The sequence below is a fragment of the Pungitius pungitius genome, chromosome 8 (assembly GCF_949316345.1).
Source record: "Pungitius pungitius chromosome 8, fPunPun2.1, whole genome shotgun sequence".
NCBI lineage: Eukaryota > Metazoa > Chordata > Actinopteri > Perciformes > Gasterosteidae > Pungitius > Pungitius pungitius.
Genome location: NC_084907.1, coordinates 18,483,778 through 18,506,632, shown reverse-complemented (window position 1 = coordinate 18,506,632; position 22,855 = coordinate 18,483,778). Strand labels below are relative to the sequence as shown.

At 43.0% G+C, this 22,855-nt stretch overlaps 2 protein-coding genes across 3 annotated transcripts; one reads left to right on the top strand and one right to left on the bottom strand.

Annotated features, from left to right (window-relative positions):
- Positions 1-282: 282 nt before the first annotated feature.
- Positions 283-19,252, bottom strand: LOC119230180 (ataxin-7). 2 transcript variants are annotated; one of them, XM_037491238.2, is made up of 13 exons: positions 19,107-19,252; positions 17,851-17,952; positions 14,562-14,777; positions 14,295-14,363; positions 9,869-9,973; positions 5,280-5,544; positions 4,428-4,741; positions 3,927-4,009; positions 3,168-3,448; positions 2,897-3,089; positions 2,597-2,718; positions 1,054-2,194; positions 283-605 (listed from the first exon to the last, which is right to left on the bottom strand). In XM_037491238.2, the coding sequence occupies exons 3-13, from the start codon at positions 14,767-14,769 to the stop codon at positions 588-590; spliced, it is 2,799 nt and encodes a 932-aa protein (XP_037347135.2). In that variant the 5' UTR covers positions 14,770-14,777; positions 17,851-17,952; positions 19,107-19,252; the 3' UTR covers positions 283-587. The 2 variants fall into 2 exon arrangements, with proteins under 2 accessions (XP_037347135.2, XP_037347136.2); XM_037491239.2 differs by having other exon boundaries at positions 2,897-3,086.
- Positions 19,253-20,343: 1,091 nt separating this feature from the next.
- On the top strand, positions 20,344-22,687 carry thoc7 (THO complex 7). The gene is made up of 8 exons (XM_037491268.2): positions 20,344-20,465; positions 20,739-20,859; positions 20,943-21,070; positions 21,210-21,296; positions 21,608-21,665; positions 21,782-21,848; positions 22,263-22,332; positions 22,503-22,687. Exons 1-8 carry the CDS (start codon positions 20,447-20,449, stop codon positions 22,562-22,564), a joined length of 612 nt encoding a protein of 203 aa, XP_037347165.1. The 5' UTR covers positions 20,344-20,446; the 3' UTR covers positions 22,565-22,687.
- The last annotated feature ends 168 nt before the right edge of the window (positions 22,688-22,855 follow it).

The window sequence follows — 22,855 nt, the reverse complement described above, 5'->3', positions numbered from 1 at the left end:
GGGGTGTAATTAAGTCGGAAATTCCAGTAGTCCAGCGGAATCGGACATGAGAATAATTCTCTCACAGGCACGCGCGCATTCGCACACTCACTTACTAACAGACACGGAAGAGATGGGCTTGTTGTCTCCCTGTGTGCTCAGTGTCATGGCAGCTTGTCTCAGCAGCCCTTAACCTGAAGCCAATCAGCAGTTCAATAGGCCGCTGCGATTGTTTGTCCTACTTCAAGACAGGAAGACCTCTCAGAAGACTGGGACAACACATGCGTGGTGGGGGCGGGCGGGGGGGGGGGGGGGGTCCTTGGCTTCGCTCATCAGACCCCTGGCGCGCCATGCTATGCATACAGTGCCATTGCACCCCTCCTCCAAACACACACACACACACACACACACACACACAGCTTTGGGAGAAATAGTAAGGACCACATTGACTTCACTGGGCAGTCCGGATCATCTCCACCCTGAGGATTGTGGGAAGCTGAGAGTAATGTGGGTTTGATTTTAGAAGGCCTTGTGAAGTCCAGAGCAGCGTGCGGACTGCTTCGGACCGCTCCCCGTCCGCCGGCCCCATGCACAGCTGCACACCACTGTCAGGGACGAGCCTTTGGCTGAGGGGGGGGGAAAGGGAGAAAAAAAAAAAAAAGATAAATCAATATCGGCTGCTTTTTTTTTTACATACATTTTAATCTTTGCTTCTTGTTATACGCACATTATTTAGTTTTTCAAGTAACTGTAAAGATGACTTTCCATTTGTTGTTGGTGTTTGTGGGATAAACGTCACAGTGCAACAGACAAAGACACTTTAGTTTAGGGCTGTCCAAAATATTTACAATGTTTACATTGTAGACAAATCCTAATGGTTTGAATGCTGAAGTGGATGCGGGTTTGTCTCTCAGAATATGGAAAAACTCAAGAAAAATCTTTTCAGACAGCCCGAAGGAAGAAATGCTGGATGAGAGTTTGCGTCTTGGGCCCTGATCAGGGGGTGTGTAATTATACTTAAACTTAAAATGATCAAAACTTCATCAAGCAAAGTTGAGACACAAAAACACCCACCTGATGTAAATGGGAGTTGTTTGGCAACCCTGGCGTCCCTGGTATACTTCGCCCATGCTTCCCATGGATGTTGTTAATGGCCGGTGACTTGGCCACTTTGGGTCTACCGGGTCCAGGTCCCACTCCTCCCGCCCCACCACTATTAATCCCGCTGGAGGCGGGAGAGCTCTTGCGCTTCTTTCCCTCCAGACGCCCATCTGCGGAGTGGTGGCTGAAGTTGGTGTGGTGGTCCGACGAGGACAGGGACTGGTGGTGGACAAAGGGTCCCAGGGAAAGGGTGGAGTCACTGCTGTTCATCACTACGCTCATGCGCTTGATGGATTCTGCAGGGCTGCCCGAGGGAGGACCCCGCGCTGGAGGCCCCGAGGAGCCGCCCGCTGAACCTCCAGTGGGCTCGGCCTTGAGGCTGAGCGAGTTAGTCCGCACAGTGGGGCCACAGTTCAGCCCCACGCTGTGGACTCCGCTGTGGGAGGAAGATAATGAGGATGACGATGAAGGACCTAATGAGCCATGGTGGTAGGTGCTCCCTGAGCTGCCAACATTCGCACAGTTCTTCTTGAAAGAGGAGGAGGAAGAGAAGATGGTGTTAGAAGAGGAGGATTCAGAGGGGCCGTGGGACGAAGACAGAATAGAGTTGTTCTTCCTCTTCTTCCCCGAGCTGAAGCTTGTGTTGCTACTGTTACTGCCGGCTCCACTGCTGCCCCCACCAATGGAGTTGGGGATGAAGGGTGTAGAGGAGCCAGAGGAGATCTCCTTGGGCCTGTAGGACGACGACTTGGTAGTGCTGCTGGAGGAACGGGACTTCAGCGCCCGGCCTGAGGCTAGGGAGGGAGCTGAAGAGGAAGAGGAGGCGGACAAGGGGGCGGAAGGCATCTGCGGCGACGAAGACACTTGTCGGGCCTGCGTAATGCCGTAGGCCGGGTGCTCAGCCCCGCCCTGCGGAGAGCTGCGGGCATTTAACGTGGTCCCATATGAAAGCACGGGCTTGCCCTCGTACGATTGGCTATAAGGAGTTTGGAGCAAGGTGGCAGGGGGGCCCAGGAAGCCTGAAGAAGGGGTGCTACCGTGGGAATTTGTGCTTGTCCTGTGGGAAGGTGCAACGGAGGAGGACGAGGAGTTCTCCAAGGCCAAGGGGATTTTCCTGCAACAAAGAACACTATTTGTCATTCGGTACAGAATTTGACCCCTGTGGCAGGAGGCTGCGGTCCATCAGGACCACGACCACCTGGCACAAAAACAGCTGTTGGCCTCATCAACGAAGCCCAGGTCCCCCGCTGACTCCGTCTCCCCCATCCTGCACTCCAAGGACGGTTTTTGCAGACTTTCTCTGCTCTTTATTTCATATTTAATATCCAATACACAATATTCTAGTTTTTTGTACGTGTGGACATTTTTGTCTATTTATGTTTATCGTTTGCAATAGAAAGTGTGTGAAATATACTCGGCAATAAATGGTTATGATTCTGAATAAGTCAAGAATGCAGACAGTAAAAGACAAGCAGGCTTTTTAAATGCTGTAGAACTTCAATCTGGACCAACTTACTTCCACATCTGAGAGTTGACGTGTTTATCCGTCATTGTGGTTAGGGCACATCGCACTTTGTCCCATCGCCTGTCGAAGGAGTAGCAACCTCTCCCAAAAAGTCGACTTCTAAATGAACAGTACTGGGAACGGAGAGTGGGGAAACAACCATTACTACATTGTAAATCACAAAAATCAGATGCCACATTTCGGTAAAATCTGACACAAATACGTGATTATGTGTTAAGAATCTACATTCCTCCTTTACAAATAGGTTGTGGCATGGCTAATCAGAGAACGGTCATGGTAGGGTGCACTTACAGCTGCCGGCCGAGGGTGATAACCTGAATAGTGACAGTCCAGTTTGTCAGAGCTGTCCTCCCGCTCCTCGTTCTCTCCCTCATCACTGGAGGGTCGGGAGAACCCATCGGGGGTGGTATGTGCGTGGTGCGGTGACTCGTGGACTACTGCAGGATCTCCGGGGGTACCACCTCCGTGACTGCTGGTTACTCTGCTGGACAGATAGTGAGGCCGATTATTTTCAACTGATCTGAGAGAACCATCCAAAATCCAGATGTGCTGCAGGACATACCGTGGAAGACCAGGGGTGAGAAATTTGGACTTGCAGAGCGGCAAAGGCTTAGTGGCGTCTGGGGCAGGGCCGTTGCCATGAACGACCTTTTGGGCGTCATGGGCAGCGGTGGGGTGGGAGGAGGGGTGTGGGTCCCTGAGAGAGGTGTTTTGCTGGGAATGGGGTTGGTGGAGGGCTCTCTCCTTCTCCCGCTCCCTTGTTCTGTTCTTGTGCTCTGCCAGCAACGTGTCAAAGCGCTTCCTCCGCCCTGGCACCGCCCTCCGCTGGCTTAAGGAATGTGTCTGGTTGGACATAAGAAAGGTCAAAGGTTAGAGCTATTGTTTGGGAGGTGTGTCTGTTTGGGTTCAGTCCAATGATTGGGTTTTTTTGGGTGGGAGGGGTTTACACCAATGTATAGAGAACAACGCATCTGCCTTTAAAAAAACAGATACATTGTTATGTGTGTGGACATACATTTATTACAAATTCCATATAAAAAGCCAACACTAACCATGTAGAAGTCCAATAATTACTAAAATACAACTGCCAAACTATAGCACTGGCTGACATGTTTTCTTCATTACCCTACAGTGAACAGTGAGTTTGAAGTGTAGCGAAACGCAGGTTTGATCGAGCCCCAGTGCTAAATGATTAAAGACTGCAATATTGATAAGCCTCAGCGTTACTGGTCATTTTTTGAGTAGTACTTTGTATCCGTCTGGCAGAGCTCCCCTGACTGTAGAAGAAAGACTTTGCTTTGACGAAGCAGAGACTGCTTACCTTGCATGTTAGGGATCTTGTGCATGGTTTCCGAGCTGTCATATCCAACACGCCACAGTGCATATCTGCATTGAACTCACGTTCTAAAGGCCCGGCAGAGGGGTGAGAGAAGAGAAAATTGTTACTTCTATACAAATTGACTGTTCTAATAACTTAACTTATTTGGAAGTTGTGTTAGGTAAAAAATTCATCTTAAACGAGTCATGGTCTTTCAAGGTAATGCTTCAAAATGTTTGAACTGGTATATTTGAAAGTAAAAAAAAAAAAAACTACTACTCATCTACTCTAGATGTTTATTGGGTTCTTTTGTGATCAACAAAATTGATTACGGACATAAGATCTTGTGCAATATCAAGGATCTAATATAATATTAATACCACTTTATAGAACAAAAATACTGTATGTCATAAACAGTATTCATGAATCAGACATAACAATAGTTATATTGAAAGCACATAAATAATGGAATATCAGTTTTACTTAATTTACCCTGCAACTTACCTGTTAATTTCTTGTTTAGGTGGCGTCTGCTACTGGCACTGCTGTCCTGCTTCTTGTCTGAGAGGAGGCCCTTGCCGTTGGCAATCGGACCCGGGGCCAGTAATGGAGGCTTTGGTATGGAGGGACAGTTAAGGCCTGGTTTAAGGGCTGAGGATGGGGAGGGGGTGATGGTGGTAGTGTTGGAGCTCACAGTGGTGCTAGAGGAGGATGTAGAGGGGGATGAGTTGGTGGCTGGTGCAGATGGTGCCTGCACCAGCTTAGCTGACGAGTCCACCCTTAGATGCATCTTGTCCACCTTGACAGCCGGAGTAAGGCTGGAAGAGAAGGTTACAGAGATGAAGAGTGCAGCAAGCAGGAAGCTGAGAGTTAGAAACATGGAGGCAGTGAGAAATGCATGGAAAGAGACTGATGTGTACGTATGTAGAGGGCTGGGAGGACAAAAACAAAAATCTATATGATCAGTTATCAAAGACTCGGATCAGTTATCAAAGACTCGGGTAGTGGTAGTAAAAAAGAAAAAATTAAATATATGACGGATTCCAGACCAAATAAGAGATTTTGATAATAATGCCAACATACTGCTTTTTTCATTTTGACTGCAGCCTGTTAAATAAGAAGTAACATTGAACCTTATCAAAGACTATGACACAAATGATAAAGAGAGGCACTTCCTAATGCACACATTTATCTTTGGCTGAGTGTAAATGTACAAACAGATGGTTTATTAACCAGGCAACAATCAACAATGTTCTTTCTCCAAAAAAGAATCAAATTAATCATTGAAATAGTCTTGGTGTATACCCTGCAAATTGCACACACTCGGTAATACACTCCACTCCAAATGTTACTTACATCTTGTCCGGCTGGGGTGTCCTGAAGGGTGCAAAGGGGATTCTTCGCTGAAAGCCTGGCAGCTTATCTTTGGCTGGTTTGGGGAGATGGGGATTGGAGGAGGAGGATGCTGAAGATCCAGCGGTGGAAGGTCGGCTAAGGACGCCTCCGCTTGACAGTCCAGCTACAGGCCCAGGACCGAGCCCGCTGCCTGTGGCTCTGTTCCTGCCCGGCACGGGGAAGGGGGAGGTGGAGACCGGCTTGATGGCCGAACTGTGTCTTCTCTCTGGGGCGACAGTGCAAAAAAGGTTGGCATTAAAACATAATATTTATAGCAATTATATGATAAGAGTTATGCGTCACAAGAACAGAATAATGTGACTGTGTAGACGTGGCAATAATTGGGCCATAAGCCAGGAAACAAGGAGCATGTTACCTCGACCGGCAGCATTTGTAATTCATGCCAACTTGGGTAGGAAATTAAGTTCTTGACCTGTTGGATGTTTCTATTTCAGACTCGGCTTCTAACAACCTCTACTGCGCAAACTGATAAAAGGCAGTGTGGCAGCAGAAAAGGTTAGAGTGATACTGAGACATGGATAAAAAGACAAAAATAGATTACTAAGTGCTTGCATCCAAAACTAAATATATTCTCTCTTAAACAACTGAAGTACACTATTGTTTCCAAAAACGATTGAATGTTGGTGTGTTGCAAGTGCACCCACAATAATCAGGGTTTGGGTTTTCAAAGGAGGCTCTCGCTATTTTTAGTAACTGCATATAACAATGAAATCGCACACTAAAAATAACTTCATTGACATTGTCACTACGGCACCACAACAGAAACACAGAGACTAGACTTATTTTACTGTCAAACTGAAACAACCAAATAAAAATGCACGGAATATTTTAATATTCAGAAGTTACTGTTACCACTTGTATCGAGTATTAAATCTTGGCCAGGCAGCGGCTCCCTAACAGACTAACGGCCTCCCTGGGGTCCTCCAGACAGACACACACTCCCGCCGCTCTGACCATAAGTGGAGAGAGTGAGACCGGCAGAGATGGGGAAAAGAGCACGACATGTCATACTCTGGAGACCATGGCGACCAGAGGAGGAAACAAACATTCCAACATGCATGGCAAGTTAATGCCCAAATGCTTAGTTAGTCTAAAACGGACGTTTGGATTAAATGCTGACTGCACAAGTAGACGTGCTCGACGTCAGGATGACCCAGCAATCCTGTCCTTTATACCGATGCCTCGCATCATACGCCTGCATCCACGTTTGTCTTTTTAGGCGACATACACTACTACGTTCCCGTTCCAAAACGCATATCCTGTGCTACGTTTGCACTCTTTTAACGCCACACTACTAGTTTAGGAGCACTGACAGGGGAGGAGTTTAGAAAAGCTACCGAAAATTTCAAAAGTCTGGAAGGCCCCGTTTTTTGGGGTCAGCATTTTATAAAAACGTAGTTTGGGGTTCTTTACCCGGTAGTAACACATTCCACCGCAGAGCCACTTTCTAAGCAATGTTTGCTTTGTTAGAAACAGTATACAAGGTGAACTAAGAGCAACAAATTGTTGTTTCCTCCAGCGTTGGCCAAACTTAATCTTGCTCAGTCCACACACACACACACACACACACGTCACCTGAAGAGATGACAAGAAAAAGGCGACTGAAGGTTAACATGAACCTGATCTTGTCGAGAGAAAAGCAAAATTGCAAACATACAGCGAACGAAAGAGGACGAACAGGCTTACATGGAAATAATCGGTGTCAGCGTGGAGCTAAAGTGTGGTGAGTTGTGGCCTGGTTAGTTAAGCTTTTTACTGGCCATGAAGGGGACCGGGCTTCTTCGCAGGTTATCTTTCGAACAAGCTTGTTGCAGAAACACTATGAGCGATGCTTGCACACATGCACGGGCACAGAGCTGCCACTCCCCGCAGCCACCGAAACACACACCTTCAAACCGCATCGCCAATTTCCCTTTTTCAGGCAGGAAAAAAAATGCCCCGAAGAATTTCCTGTCCTTATCTAAGGGCCTGTCTCTACACACTGAGCAGCCTCTCTTTCACTCCCTCCTTGCCCTGCTGTCTTGTCCCAGTTATTGTCAACAGCGCACAAACGCACACGGGGAACCTGAAGCGTGACACTCGCATGTCCAACCTGCTATGTTCCGGATTTAAAAGACGGCGCTCACACAGCGGCATATTGTTAAACCAGCGAAAGGGTTTAAGGTTGGAAAACCGCTCCCGAGGGACGAATAAGGAAAAGAGCAACAGAGTAAAAGAGTAAGTAACAATGTGTAGAAATAACAACAACAGCAGACACGGGAGTGGGAGGAGCCATTGGGCTCCGTGCTTAGGGGTATCCCTGGCTGTTGTCATGTCACGGCCGTTGAGCTGGCCTCTGGTTAACAATAAATCAGCTCATCTCGTCAAAATAACAAAAACATTGAGGTTAGTTTAGATGCTCGTCTAAGCTGGCGGTGCACGATCCCATTGTATCCGTATGCTCATCGGCAATGTGTGTGAGCAGCGCTGTAAGGAGACGAGTCTTTGTTCCTCTGGTTCATAACTCAATGGGTAAAACCGCAGCGGAGCTTTGAGGTTCTCGTTCTGCGGTGAGCGTCCCGTCCCCCCTGCTGGGATCAGCCTCAGCAGAGAGGCACAAACACCTAGCGGGAGACAGATGGGCTCAAAGACGCATGCTAAAAATCATATTGACACCATCTCAATGATGCAGAGATCAGGGCCCTTCGCCCCGTGTTGACGCCACACAAGGTCTTCCTATAATGACATTGGAGTGAGGAGTACGGGAGGAAAACCCCAGCAGTCCTACTCTGTATGGTCATGTATAGCAGCATACCTTTATACTAAGACCGTTCCTGCATGGGGCTGAAAAAATAAGTCACTTGAAAGAAAATGACTAATCAATTATTATAGTAATTGTTAAAGTAATCCATCAAACAAAAAGACAAACCAAAATAGATTCAGATTCTGGCCTGGCAATTTTTCAAGATTGACTTCCCTTCTCCCTTCTCGTATAACAAAACGTGACAAACTGATCAGCCTTTTCTACTATTTGATGAAATTGGGGATGCATCTGAAATGAAAAGTCACATTATTTCTAGAATGAAAATAGTCATTAGTTCCAGCTCTATTGCGACGGTTGTGGCAAATCCTACTTGAATAGAAATGAATGGAGATCCCATCCGTTGCTCATTTAGAAGCTTGTATAATTAACAGTGCTGGTTGTATACATGACAGTTCAGTACGGGCTGATTGCTTGGCCTTTAACAATGCTGCTGGCAGCTTTTCTCGCAACCCCCCTAAGCTCAAACAAAAACAAGGTTCTCGGCAGTACATCTGCCCGGCTACTGTTTACTAAAACCATCCAGCAACATTGAATTGAAAGCTCCACCTCAAACGATTGTGCTGGTGATGCCTGTTTCCCTTTTCACTTGGAGTGGTGGTTGGATGCAGCACGGTGCAGTATTAGAGAACGGATAAAAAGTCAAGCAAGACAACCTTTGTTGCAATGTTTGTTGAGATATGCAAATTACATTCCCACATACAAACACGGATACCCTGCTGTAAAGTTAGATGCGTTGAATGTTCGACTAGTTTTCATTCAGAAATCAAGACTGTACTGTAATAGTCGTAAGCAAAAGTCTGGCTTATAGGCAGGTTTGTATCGGTCCATAATGTTCAGCCGAGTTAGAGCACAGGTCCAATGGGAGCTGTGTACCTTTACGCCCCCCTCGTACAGGAACGATACCCAACAAACATTTGGGACAAAAAAAGGCCCAACATTTAAAAAGAGAATGTCATTAGATGTGTGAGTCAGAAGATACTGACGGGACAGAAGGCTGGCCCTAATAAACCATCAGATTTCTCATATGAACAGGCTTTAACAAATCATGTCTTTCTAAATTGTCTCATTGCAGAGAATAATATGCGTTCTAACGTCGAAACAAAAAGCTTTACATGGCAGGACATGGTAGATGCCACTCTCACATTTTCAGCGTTTCAGGAAAATGAGCTTGCGACTGAACAGACAGCTTATTTATTGCATCTGTTTGTGAACTTGCCGTTAACACTGAAGTTTAAAGAGATCCACAGTGATGCAGTCACGCTATTTACAGATCTATAATTCATCACTTTAACACTCTCTTTATCCCAAGATCCAGCGTAACACACACAATTAACGGAAGTTGAAATCTAATGCGAGCTGCACATGTTTTAAATAAGTACATTACGGCAAAGACTGGGACAGCCGCATCAAATATTAACTGGGGAATTGTAAACATACACAACCTAGACAGTGAGTTAAATAAATAAATCCAAGTCTGTGGCGTTCGATCTCGGGTTACTGTGCGGAGAAGGAAAAGGCCGAGGGAGAAACGATACCACCGAGTGTGTCGGTGTGTGAAATATCACCACCAGCCTTAAAAGTGGCTCCTACAGAGGAAGACTACAGTCTATATTTGCTTTACACCTTCACTGATCTACTGCCTCTACCGTCCACATTCACTCGCTCTGTATTGATGCATATATTGTATGGATGCATATATTCATGCATGCATGCGCATGACCCTTACCATGGTGTGCTTGGAAGGCCTGGGGCTTGACCACCTGGCCGCAGTGGTTGCACATCACCAGGTAAAAGTCGTCCTGTGCGGGGCATTGGCCGAATATGGGCATGTCTGTACACATGGGAAGAAAACGGACAGGAGACGAGTCAAGGAGAGGCAAATAAATTTGACCTACATTCACAGTTGGCAACAGACATTGTTGAAACATCCATAATTTGTTGTCATAACAGTGTAAAAGCTCAAGATACGGTGACTTCAGTTTAGTCGAATAACATCAAGAAGGAAACTTAGTGACGTCCCAGATATAATACATGTACACATAATTGGTTGCACAACAAACATAAAAACATATCTAAATAATTAAAGTGGTCACTCGATGCAAACTGCTGCACTCAGTCTGCACACGTTCTTAACAATAAGATATTTAACGTAATTACGTGAGGAAAAAAAAAAAAAAAAGTAATAATCATTAGCATTACTCCTACGATCACAAGAGAGACATGTCGGTTTACATCAACGGCTGTCAAGTTGTGCAAGTTCCATTTCACGATGAGAAATATCCCCCTGCGTGCACAACCATGAAACAAAAGCACAAGCAGCATGACTTCCAAGGTATGGCTTGCATCTCAGGCCTCACACCTCGCCAGCCACTCTACGCCAAACGGAGGGAGGTTGCCACCCCTCACCAGAATGTGATTAAAATGTAGCCTGACGCACAGGACCAGAAACCACCTAATTGAGGAGGCTAATTAAGAGATTAGCCTGAGGTGTTCTGATGAGACGAGCAGAAGACCGGAGGCGAAGAAGAAGTGAAGCCGCCCCCGTTCAATATGTACTCCACCAGGGCTGTCAAGGGTTCTCCAAACATCAGTAGGAGTCTAGAAGAGATGAGGGCCACTAAGCAAAGCCCTTAAAAAGGGGGGGGGGGGCAACCTGGCAGTATACCCTCTTATTGAGGTCCGTGGCATTCTCGTGTGGATGAATTGACAAGCCTGATGCTACTTGATGCATGTCAATTGTCTGAAGCCACTCTGCAAAGTGCCTCCTTCATCAGCCGTGGAGCAAAAAGACTTCACGGAGGGCTGGTGTCGGCCAAGGAACAAAGGCAAGCGTCTTCACCTAACGGACAAAGACATTTAATGATATAGAGCTCGAGTTAGAGAGCCACTGCTGATGTGCACACGCCAGGGTTGGAATACTATTCAAAGTGAAGAAGTGTGACGCGGAGGGCAGGACTCACTGGTTAACCCTTGCGTAAGCCCTCAAAGCAGAAGTTGGAAGCTGGCATGAGTTCTGTGTAACTTTTTGGTCGTACATGTCCGTATTAATCTAACCCTCTGAATGAGTCATTCGCCAAAATGCAAGTTGGAATGAGAGCGCACGCATACTTGCTCAATCACTACCCTTCCATGTATTCTCCATCAGAGCTCAGTTTAAAACCTCTTTTGGATCTTGTTGAAACCGACCAAGAACTGTGGCGTGCGGGAGGCTGACCGCATTTCCTTGCTGGATCAATAGCAGGATCAAACAGAACTCGTTCCCAAACTGCTGCCGTTGTTTACTTGCAGCGTTCTCCAAACAGGTCGGTTGACTATAAAAAGCAGGCCGGTTGTATCGCCTCCCCCACTCTGCATTCAACGCACCTACTGAACTGTACCGTTGCAACGGCCTTACTTAAAAAGTGGTCCAACGCCACGGTGTCTGCCCAATTCTCAATCTCCATTTTCTTCTCTGTAAGTAAGAAATGAAAAGGAGAGAGAGAGAGAGAGAGGGAAGTCACCGTGAAGGAGACAAAACGGCCAAACAAAGCCAAAATAAAGGAGCGTGGAGAAAGAAACACAGAGAGAATCAGAGCAGAGAAGCAGGCCGAGGTGTTAGGAAGACAAAGCGAGAGTGAGCCAAAGGGGGAGAATGAGAGCCAGTGAGCAGGAGACAGAGGAAGAGAATGAGGGTCCAGTTAATCTCAGCATCCTCCTCCGTGGCAGTGATGAATGATCAAGGTGGAATAGCAGCAGCTCTGGCTGCCTCAGAGCTGAACACGCACTGGCTGAATCTGACCCGTGGCGGACACTGGCACTACATTTCCCAGCTTCCCTGACTGTGACGGCGCCACTGTAAAACATGTACATGTTCTAAAAAAAAAAAAGAAAAATTGAAGGAGACGATGAGTGGATTCGGTCATTCATTTCCATACATTTGTTGTTTTACGATGTGTTAATCATCCGTGTGTTAGAATGGCGGTTGCACCGCGGGAGGAATCTGGTGGTGAGTCATGGCGGAGAGGTGTAGTCATCCAATTGTAATACCCCAACCAAACACACACACACACCCACAGCCAGCCTCATTAAATAACATTGGATGAATCAAGAGCAGGGTGTTTTAATCAGCCCTCATGAAATAAGGTGCTGTGACATGACAGAAACATGTTTCAAGCCACTTGCACATCAAAATGATCTCAAAGTGTCCCATTTGATCACAACATAAAGTCTGATTTTCGGCCGTACCGTTCGTTAGTGGCCCGCGTTCGAGGTGGGCAGTATCTGGCCCGAACTGGAGTTTGACACCCCTGCTCTAGAACATGTGTCATTGACATTGTTCACTCATCATGTCATTGTTCAATGTTGACCAAGGCAAAAACAAGTGGCCTGTCAATCAGTCTGCAGTTAACCCGCTCCTAATACCACAACACATGGACAGAACAAAAAAGGAAATCTAGACACGCTGACGACTTAATTATGCGCCAAAAATTTGATATGAAATGAGGTGTGGCGTCCTTCTTAGTGGTCATTGCTCATTGAGATAACACTTCAGACAAAGGCCCGGTTCTGTACATTATTAGAGAGGATCAATGTTTCCTTATAATTTGATGTGCACATCAGTGTCCAAAAGTGTTTTATACAAGGAGTCAAAAAACTGTCAAATTAAGTAATAATTAATCACACACAGTAATCACTTTGCTGTTGGCTGTAGAATTGAATGGTGTTGAATGCCATTTTTTGCTGAATGGAAAACAGAGGACAAATTTTGTCCTATTTTCACTCTACACTTGGTTCTGAAATACGGCTCAGAGAAAAAGATGCATGTTAATCGTGGTGTAAGGGTAGCAGCTATGACCGTCCACTAACAACAAGGTCACATTTGATATGCTGTGTGTCCTTGAGCAATAGGTAAAAATCCCTTCCACAAAGTGATTTGAAGTAGATGTGGAAGACAATACGCCACATTAGCAAAGCATGAAACGTTTCATTAAACTTTACTGATCTAGGTTTCAAGCTACAATCCCTGTAGTACAATTGTTTGTTCCTCATTCAGAAATTAAATGAAGCAAAACTCATTTTATCAACTTGCTCATCCTAATGTCAGTCTGAGGGCTTGAAAAACCTGTAAAATACAGCATTTTTCCTGGTTGATTATTAAAACAACACGCCCCTTTAATGTTGTAGTAATTTACTTTTGTAGTTCTAAATCCTGGCCTGACAACAGGATTAAAAAAAACAGGTAATACTAAACTGCTTTGAAAAACCCATGAGCCAGATAATGATTTGTGATATTGTGGGTTTTATCATCCTTGTCAAACGTTGGCTTTTTTTTTTCTTAATTCTGCCACGACTGTCTCTTGTCTCCAATACTGTAACTTAACTGTGTAGTGTGAGCTAAAGAGAAAAACCATGGCACAACCTTAGATTATAGTTACAGGCAGGGACATAACAATATTATTTAGATTTTGAAGCAGTCTGGTAGTTGCTTCATTTATCCACAATGATGGCAGACCTTCAAAAGTTTACACATATCCGGTCTGAATACATTTAGAAAGTTACATGAAAATGCTGGAAGTGAGCCAAAAGAAATTAGACAAGTGATCTTAAATTGAGCCTTTAGTTCAGATTGTGAAATGGGAGCAAGCCCTATCTTAACTTCATACCATGCAAATACAGCCATGGATAAGAGCAAACATTTTAACAAAACATTTCCATCGAGGGTTCTCGATTTGAGAAACCATACGAGTTATACTATCGTTTATAACTTCCAAAATGTGACCGCCTTGAACTTCTTAATAACGCATGAGTATTGAGTAACGTTATTTGTGGAATGCTGATGATTTCTTATCTAAAATGGCAGTAAAGTGGGTAAACAGAGTCTATTAAATGCATTCTATATGAATTTACTATCACTATGTTTGTGCCTATAAGTATAACTTGTTAACCGTTAAGTTGTTGAAGGGTCAGATACAAATGTTAACTACCACACGACTAATAAGGGACACGTTCCACTTATTGTATCCGGTTGTCGAGTCAATTCTTGATGCGCACGATTTACAGTAGGTGAGCAGCACACTGGCCGAACGACGCGAGTTAAGTGTTTGAATCCATGTGCATGTGTGCAAACCTCCAGAACCCAAATACACCTTTGGCCCTAGAGGGAAAAAACTCACCTTCTCTGCACAAACGCATGGCTTCACGATTTTTCCCGAAGTCTTTCAAACTTTCCTCCGATTCGCCACCTGAAAACGAGGCGATCACACACAGACAAATAAATAGTTGCACTTGCTTGCCTGTTCGTGCCGTTGCTACCAGTGGCGTTTCTCCGTATTCCACCAAAAACTGCTTGCAATCGGCCAAAAAAAAAAAAAAAAAAGGACTGGCAACTGTCGCGCTCTACCTCGCTTCCTCGCGCAGATTCTGGACGCAGCGGAACTCACCGTCGTTGCCGTTGAGTTTGGCGGCGTCGACCCAGTTGCTCCAAGGCTGTCCCAGCATAATTTCTGGACTAGGCAAGGATCTCCGCTCCGCAACAGTCGCCATTGCTGTGGAGCCTTCTCCCCGCTGGATCTGCTGCTGCTGCTTCAGCTGCTGCCTGGCCGCTCGGCGCAGCTCCCCCCTGACGTCATCCTCGGCCCTTTCCGACATTCTTTCCGCTACAATGTAACAACACGAGAGTCAGCATTGGTAGCGCTCGGGATAGGAGGACTTCTTCACTGATTGACACGGGCATACGCGTGTTGTTTCACCGCACCCGCCCCTCGGAAAATAAGAAATTATAATGACAAAGAAAAGATCCCATGTGTGTGAACACTACAACCCATGGCACACAATATACTGGTTTATCTTAAGGGCTGTTTTGGTTTGCGCTAAATTCATTTCACATGCAATTGTGTTGTTCAACTATTTCGCGTGGGAGTTAAAGCTAGACCTCAGATTATTAAATACGACATGCACATAATAAGGGAGAGATACACATCAACATGTAGTACACGGTAGTAGGACATATATAACAGAAAGAAGTATAATACAGTATACACTGCCCTTTGTATACAACTGATATGAATATGATTGGTGGTACATCACTGTATGTCTGTTTACAGTCTAAACTTAATTTCTCATTATCACATACACTTCTTCTTTCTGTTGAGAAAGAATAGAATTTAGAAATCAAAAACAATAGGCATTGACAATGCACAACCAAACGGAAATATTTCAATTATTTTATCATCACACTGGTGGACAAAGGTGTACAACAACTCTGTTAAGATGTGATGTTCAATAGATAATGTACCGTCTGTGTAAAACTATACATCTTCTGTATATGCTAACAATGATGTAAGCCTCCACACACAAGAATATAGTCAAAACCCATTTGCAGATAGGTTGATCAAATATTCACGAACGATTGCTCAGTAAATGTTATTTTGTAATTGAAATCAAATCCAACTCAAACTATGTAGTTACAATGTGTCTATGAAAGTGTAGGGTTGAACAGATTCCTCGATGATAAACTTTAAAGAAGTGTATAGTAAGAGTTAACCAAAGCAAAGTAGTCTTGACGTTCCAAAATTAAATGTTAATGAAGCAAAAACACAACAGAAACAAAAGCTGACAAGCAAGAAAACACTAAATGGAGGCACTTTTTCCACATTTAGCATAGAGACTTACACAAAATAATAATACTTATAATAATAAAGTTACTTGACTTACAAAAGGCAGACATTTTTACAGTCTTCATCAGGTGCTGCCCTTCCCATTATTATATGAATTACATTACGGTTGTTTCTATTCAACTATTTCTCTAAAAATCATGATCTGATCATCTTGGAGGCAGAATTCCACCTGGTGGAACATGTTAAACTAGTGACTCTTCCTGCTTTCCTCGTGCACTTTGCTCTCAACTCTCCATCATTTAATGGCTGTGTTTGAAGTTCCAACAATCTCCCCACATTTAGCCAGGACGTATTCAAACCACGGTCTTTTAGGGACACAGTGTTGGTCCTCTGCAGATTGTGTGCTGCACAGGGTAATATTAGATGTTGAGATAGAAGTAGCCTAGCAGCAAGCTTAGCATAGCGATGCTTCTGTTTGACACGTGGAGGAATTCCAGCCTTTCAATTCCGCGGTCAACTTCCGGGACCGGAAGTAAAACGTACGTGGAAGGATGCTGGCTTAACTAGTTCAAAATGAGACCAGATGCTGTAGGATTTCCTGGTATTTTTGGCATACTATATCTTTTTCTGGGATATTAAATAACATTGTAGTATAGGGATTTGAATATATTCATATTATATTTGTCTATGCAGTTTGAACATTTTGAAAGCCTATGGACATACATTACAAGGGCGTGTTGGTCTGTCTGGAAAACCCCCAAAATATAAACCCAGTCGGTATGTTTTGACATCTTCTTATTTACATTTCCGGAGTACACAGGGATGTGTATTGCTGCCTTTCACTGGTTGAAAACAACCGCATTTGGTCTTTTTGAAACGGAAAAGATGAACATATTTATTTGTGTGTCGCAAGGAATAAAGATCCAATCACAAGTGGTCATTCAAAAACTTATGCAGGGAGGAGAACGGACGGGTGAGAGCTATCCACTTAAGATTGGATCACCCAAGACACATGTTAATGACAGCTGTGAACAGGGCTTTTGACATCACTCAAACGTTTCTGAAGAGATGGATCAACAATTCAGAAAAATCGGACAATGCATTGCATGTAGAGTTGAACCCGCATTACATTAAATTCAGGTTACCTGGTTCGTGAATTACATTTCACTGTGCTGGTTTAACAGTGATATGGATATATAAAACAACTAGATGCGCAGGCCTAACAAGCATGACGCTAGGGGCTTTTGCTATAGTTTGAGTGACAACACACTAAAATATAGATTCAAACTACTAAAATGTTATAAGGCTTACATTGTGTTTGCAAACAGTGTCAACAGATGTTACTCTAAAGGGCTCTACTGTATATAAACAGTGTTATATACAACTGTGCAACATCGCAAGTAGATTTCCCACAATTATAAAAAGAAAACACATTAATAGTTTTTTGAGAAGCATGCATTAAACATATTTATTTGCTGTATCGTGAAATGTATCCATTCAGACATGAACATTGGACCAACACGTGAAATATTTACATCTTAGCACTAGTCCATCTCCATGAGTAGCAGTGATTATATAAGTGGTTAGGGCCAGAAATGCCTGTTTGTTAAAAAAAAAGCATTGCAAATTCAAAATCTTCTAAATTTATAAAGAGATTTATATTTTAAAATAATGTTAACGATCTTTAATCAGCGGCTCCTGCCTCGCAATGATAAAAGAATACTAATGAATATTTCATTAAAGTAGAAATCTCATCTTCAAATCTATCATATTCATGTCAGGACAGATGCATTTGACCTGATACATTTACTTACTTGAAAAATAAAGTAATATAATAAAAGAGCAACAGAGAGGTCTTTTCCTTTTGCTAAATACAAACAACCGTTTCAAGGGTAGAACACTGATTTCATCGCGTTGATTATTTCGTTTTGAACTCAGTTTCTGATAAACACAAAAAAGCCAACAATATTTGTGTTGTGTGTCTTTAATATTTTTAACCTAAAGAAAATGTAAATGAAGTGGGTTTTCTGGAAATCAATACTATAAAATAGTTTAACTCACAATTGTATTTTTACAATAGTATGTAGGGGCACAAGTAGCTGTGATATCTTACCTTGGCGAAATAAGAAAAAAAGGAAGTTAATTTAAACTCAATCAACCGATCCTCATCAGTTTTTGTGATCGTTGGCCGCCACACACACACTGGGGTGGAAGTCTGGAGGCCGACAGAGAAACAGACACAAGTATTGAGAGACGACAAGTCAGTATTGGATACTATGAGTGATTCAGCGCAGTTAGAATTATAATGAAGGTAAAGTCGTCCTCCCAGGCATTTTATAACTAACTTAGTAAACTAATCTATCAGACACATGCCCTAACCAACTTCTCCAGCCCCACAGTTGTCCGTTAAACAAAAAAATTGATTCTGATTGTTAAAGTTGTCTTAACTCATTCATAATAATTATGTATTTACAGAAGTAGAAAAAGACTTGCTAAAGCAAAATATAAAGCGATAACCGGTGTGTATGAATTACATCTGCTTACTTCCCATTTGCATGGCACAAAAGCTACTGATGAAAACAACGGCTGAGTTGATTCCTGATGTCCTTATCCTCCGTTATAAACCTTGATTGATGTGGTTGAAAAGTAATGTACACTATTAAAGTAAACCAACATGGATATGCTTACCCCCAAAACGTATATTTTTGAGTATGACAAAACTACAACATAATATCCCTGTTATTGCTATTTAATTCCAGAGTCAACCCAAGATCAGGAGCCATCCCTTACACATCTCTACGTACACTGGCTGTTACCATAGCATCACTGTGAATGTATTATACACGAATATTGTTCTTCTAAATAGCTTTCTACATTGGTACATCAAAATATCAGGCATTTGGGCAACAAAAATAACGTTTATCAAAGGCCGTGATAGACAATAGAACATTATGTACTAAGTTGTTCAGTGGGTGAGAACATGTCCTTGTGGTTGACAACTGTACTAGCTAGCTGACATTAGCTACCAGAGACCAAGAGCAGCTTTACTGGCGAGCCCTGCTCCCTCACTAACGTTATATCAACATTTCTGTCAATACATAGAAAAGAGAAGGTAAACGTTAGTCGGTAATTCGACACGCGAAAAGAGACACGCGGTCTGTTATGAGTTATGTCATGAAAACAAGCTCCATCCAGTGAGGGTCTGTGGCTGGTACAAACGTTACCAAGGAGCCGTGGTGGCTACATTAGCCTGCTAGCTGAAGCCTGTAGCCTGCCATGACTAGCGTTAGCGAGGAAGCTGGCAGAAGCCTGACAGCACAGCAGAAGTCATTAGCAGTCGTCACGGACCGACAACAAGTTCACTCTTACCAAGGTTCTAGATGCTGTAGACGTAAACGTGACACCAGGCAGACGTGTATCAACTGGATAAACAGGTAGAAGGAGACAGAAGACGGTGGGAAAGAGCGAAAGCAGTGCTCAGCCTCTGTGGAGGTCTTCACCTGGTGCTTCCATGTCTGTTTACCAGACTGCATTCTGGGACAGGGACGTCACTGCGCCTGCACGGTCAGCACGCACGCACGCACACTTCTCCACCATCAAAGGGTTTCATTTTTGAATTTCTAATGGGACATAACGCCATTAAGGACCTAAGGTCAATATAATGTCATGTAGGTCACTACACAGAGGAAAGTCAGTGAAAATGTTCCTCAAGAGTTTTTAAATTGCTGTGATATCAAGTCAGAATCACCTTTATTGTATGTTTACGCATACATGGAATTTGACTCTGGTATGGTTTCAAAATACATACACAATATATTCAATAAAAAGAAAGAAATGATGAAAGGTTTAACAACTATGCAATATACAGTTTATTAACACGTGTATTTATGTAACCTTACAACACTGTATATGGGTTGAAAGTGCAGATAATTAATTGATTAATTGTTCATCAGAGAGATGGCCAGTGGAAATAAGTTCTTTCTGTGTCTGGTGGTTTTGGTGTGCATTGCTCTTTAGTGCCTGTCCAGGGAGAGTTGGAAAAGTTTATGTGCGGGGTATCCGATCCTTCTTTATGTTTTGTTTTATTTTGAGAAGAACTTACACTTTCAGCCGAGTATAGCCAGTCAACATATCTGAAGAAGTTAATTATTTTGCCGTGCCTCAAATATCACCTAATTTGACTGTCAAATACTTCTGCAGTCAAGTAGTTTATTGTATACTCAAAAACTTGAATAATTGTGGGTATAACTTCTCTGGAACACAACATAATATTAGTAAATGTTCTCATTGTGTCATCAACGTCACACATTTAATGTCCGTTTTTCATCATCTAGGCGAGGCAAAGTTGTGCTTCACGCTTTCAAATACATATTTTGTTTTGTTCTGGGAAAGAGTGTTACATACTATGATAACAAATACTGATTCTTTTGCCGAATTTCCCTTTGACCCTCTTCAACCAAATGATCGACCATAGTTGCCACAACAAAAACTAAGAAGAATACGTTTTTTTTGCATTTTTAGTGGTCTAAAATCTGGTTACCCGAAATCTACTAAAAGAGTTTTCGTTGTACCATCACAATGACAATAAAACCCCCCTTTAATCTCTTTTTGAACTCTCCTGTGGCCAATCACTGCTATCTCAGCACGGAGGCGGGCTGATCTTCTTTGTTCACTTCCTGTTTTTCAATAAAGTTTTAGTAGCAACAGCTATGGGTGCTGTTACAGATGGTAAGTGAAGCTTTAATATTTCGATTTCAGCTCCCGGGTGAAAGCCACGAGTAGAAGTCTGTACCGACGACCTTTAGTGCCCCTATGTACTCAAAAGATCCGATTTTGGCCGTAGACGCAGCTTCCTTAATCGAGCAAAATATATAGCAGCGACGTTAGCTAACAGTTAGCCTAGCTAACAGTTAGCCAAGCAAACAGTTAGCCCAGTGTCTCTTGATATGTACCGGGAGCATCTGTAAGGTTGTTTGATTTCTGCACTCGCCAATATTGCAGATGAGGTTATTCGTAAACGTCTTCTCATCGACGGGGACGGAGCTGGAGATGATCGCCGGATCAACGTGCTGTTAAAGAGTTTCACCAAATGGTGCAACTCTCCTGGGACTCCGGATGAAGGGTAAGTCAAGGGAGATCTGCGGACCACATGCCTTCACTTTGTCCCCAAGAATTTAATAGGAGTCCGTTTGTAATTCTGTTCAGGTTCACGCAGTACCAGAGGATGATGGGCATCCTGGCCCAGTGTGAGTTCTCCATGGGGAAGACGTTGATGGTTTACGACATGAATCTTCGCGAAATGGAGAATTATGAGAAAATCTACACTAATATAGGTAGACAATGACTTTTTTGACCCCATTCTTAATTAAGTTTCTTAAAAATTGAATTTTTGTGTATAACGTACGGAAGCTCCTGTATTTCATTATTACTACCTTTTACCATAACCATATCAACACCATGTCTACGTTGTAGAACAAAACATCACATCTGCGCACGACAAGATAGCAGAATGCAAAAAAGAAATCCAGAGGGCAAAGAGAATACGGAAAAACCGACAAGGTATGAATGTTTTCAGTGTCCCGTATTGGTTTAGGCATAAATACAGGCGCAAACCACTTGGGTTGTTGTCTGTATACTGAAAAAGATCAAAACCAATCTTGGAGGTGGGTCCCACAATGTTGATGTAAAACCCACAAACATTGAAACGTTTAACATACTATTCTGAAGACTGTCCTGCATTTTCTTGTCATACACTCAAAATGTACATCGATTTTTAGAAAAATTTGTGGCACTACAGGCTGTCAGCAATAATATATGAATATTTACCTCTGCTTCTCTAACAATCTTACATTTTTCCCTTGTTTTTCCAGAGTACGATGCTTTAGCTAAGGTTATCCAGCAACACCCAGACCGACACGAGACACTAAAGTGAGTCACCATCTCACATTCATGTTATTGTCGAGTTATTTTGCTTTCAGTAGTAGAGCACTCATGGCTTTCATGGTATCCGATAATGTCTTTAATGTTGGTTTGATAATTTACAGGCAGTTGGAGGCGCTTGATAAAGAACTCCAGCAATTGTCTCACATCAAGGAGAACGTAGATGCAAAGGTATGGACATTCATCATGTCTTCTGTTCCAGCGTTTAAAAGCCTGTAATACTGGGTGTATGATTGGAAATACCGTAGTTAATCATATTATGTATGCACACGCTCTGGATTCTTAGACTTTTACATATGTGGTCTATGGTGTGGAACATGATATAAAATACAATGCCAGTAAGAGCGCTGTAATGTAATGTAATATCTCTGAAAAGGAAATCTTGGTTTATCAAACCTAAAGTTTAGAACTTCACGCTACCAGTCCCAGCTTGGTACAGCGGTCTATTCGTACGGTATTTTACTTGTGATTTTGTATGTATTTTTTTCTATTTAATGAGTCTGAAATAAAAGTGATTATTCTAACCTATAATGTCCTTGGTTATTAAGGATATTTCCATTTTTCTCTAACTTTCCGCACACACAGCTGGAGTTGAGGAAGAAGCAGTTTCATGTGCTTCTCAGTACCATACAGGAACTACAGCAGACACTTGAGAGTGAGTAAACACATAGTTGGGCGCCTGTACTTCCAATTGTTTGTGCTTTTCATATTGTCATGGTCTTCATTCGCAATAGCTGTTGATCTGTACATTTAAAATTAAAAAAAACATGTTGATCTGTTTATATTCCGCCCGGTTTACGAAAGGTTATTTTTTTCTTTTCTTAGATGATGAGAAATCGGACAATGACGAGATCATGCAGGGGAGCCCAGCACAGAATGGTGAATGAACTTGGAGATCCTGACCAACCCCCTGAATTAAACCCCTTTTGAAGTATTTTTTTTTTTGAATCTGCTTTGTATGTATTTTTGAATAAAGTAGACATGTCGAGTCCACATTTCATATTCAAGTATTTACCAAAATTGTGTCTTTTCTGACGCATGCCTGTCCCTCGATGGAAAATGGTCTTTACTTAGCAATTTCCTCGCCGTCCGACTGCTGAAAGCGATTTAACACATTGTAATTGACCCATTCAAACCAAAAATATGTCATCTTTACAGGGAGATCTTTGTTTGACAAG

Excerpts from the sequence above, each read along its gene's own strand:
- thoc7 (XM_037491268.2), top strand. Across the intron at positions 21,297-21,607 it reads AATACGGAAAAACCGACAAG|AGTACGATGCTTTAGCTAAG; the intron begins GTATGAATGTTT and ends TTGTTTTTCCAG. Across the intron at positions 22,333-22,502 it reads ACTACAGCAGACACTTGAGA|ATGATGAGAAATCGGACAAT; the intron begins GTGAGTAAACAC and ends TTCTTTTCTTAG.
- LOC119230180 (XM_037491238.2), bottom strand. The coding sequence starts at position 14,769 with ATGTCGGAAAGGGCCGAGGATGACGTCAGGGGGGAGCTGCGCCGAGCG. Across the intron at positions 14,364-14,561 it reads CAAACTCAACGGCAACGACG|GTGGCGAATCGGAGGAAAGT; the intron begins GTGAGTTCCGCT and ends CCTCGTTTTCAG. Across the intron at positions 4,010-4,427 it reads CCTAAACAAGAAATTAACAG|AACGTGAGTTCAATGCAGAT; the intron begins GTAAGTTGCAGG and ends CCGGGCCTTTAG.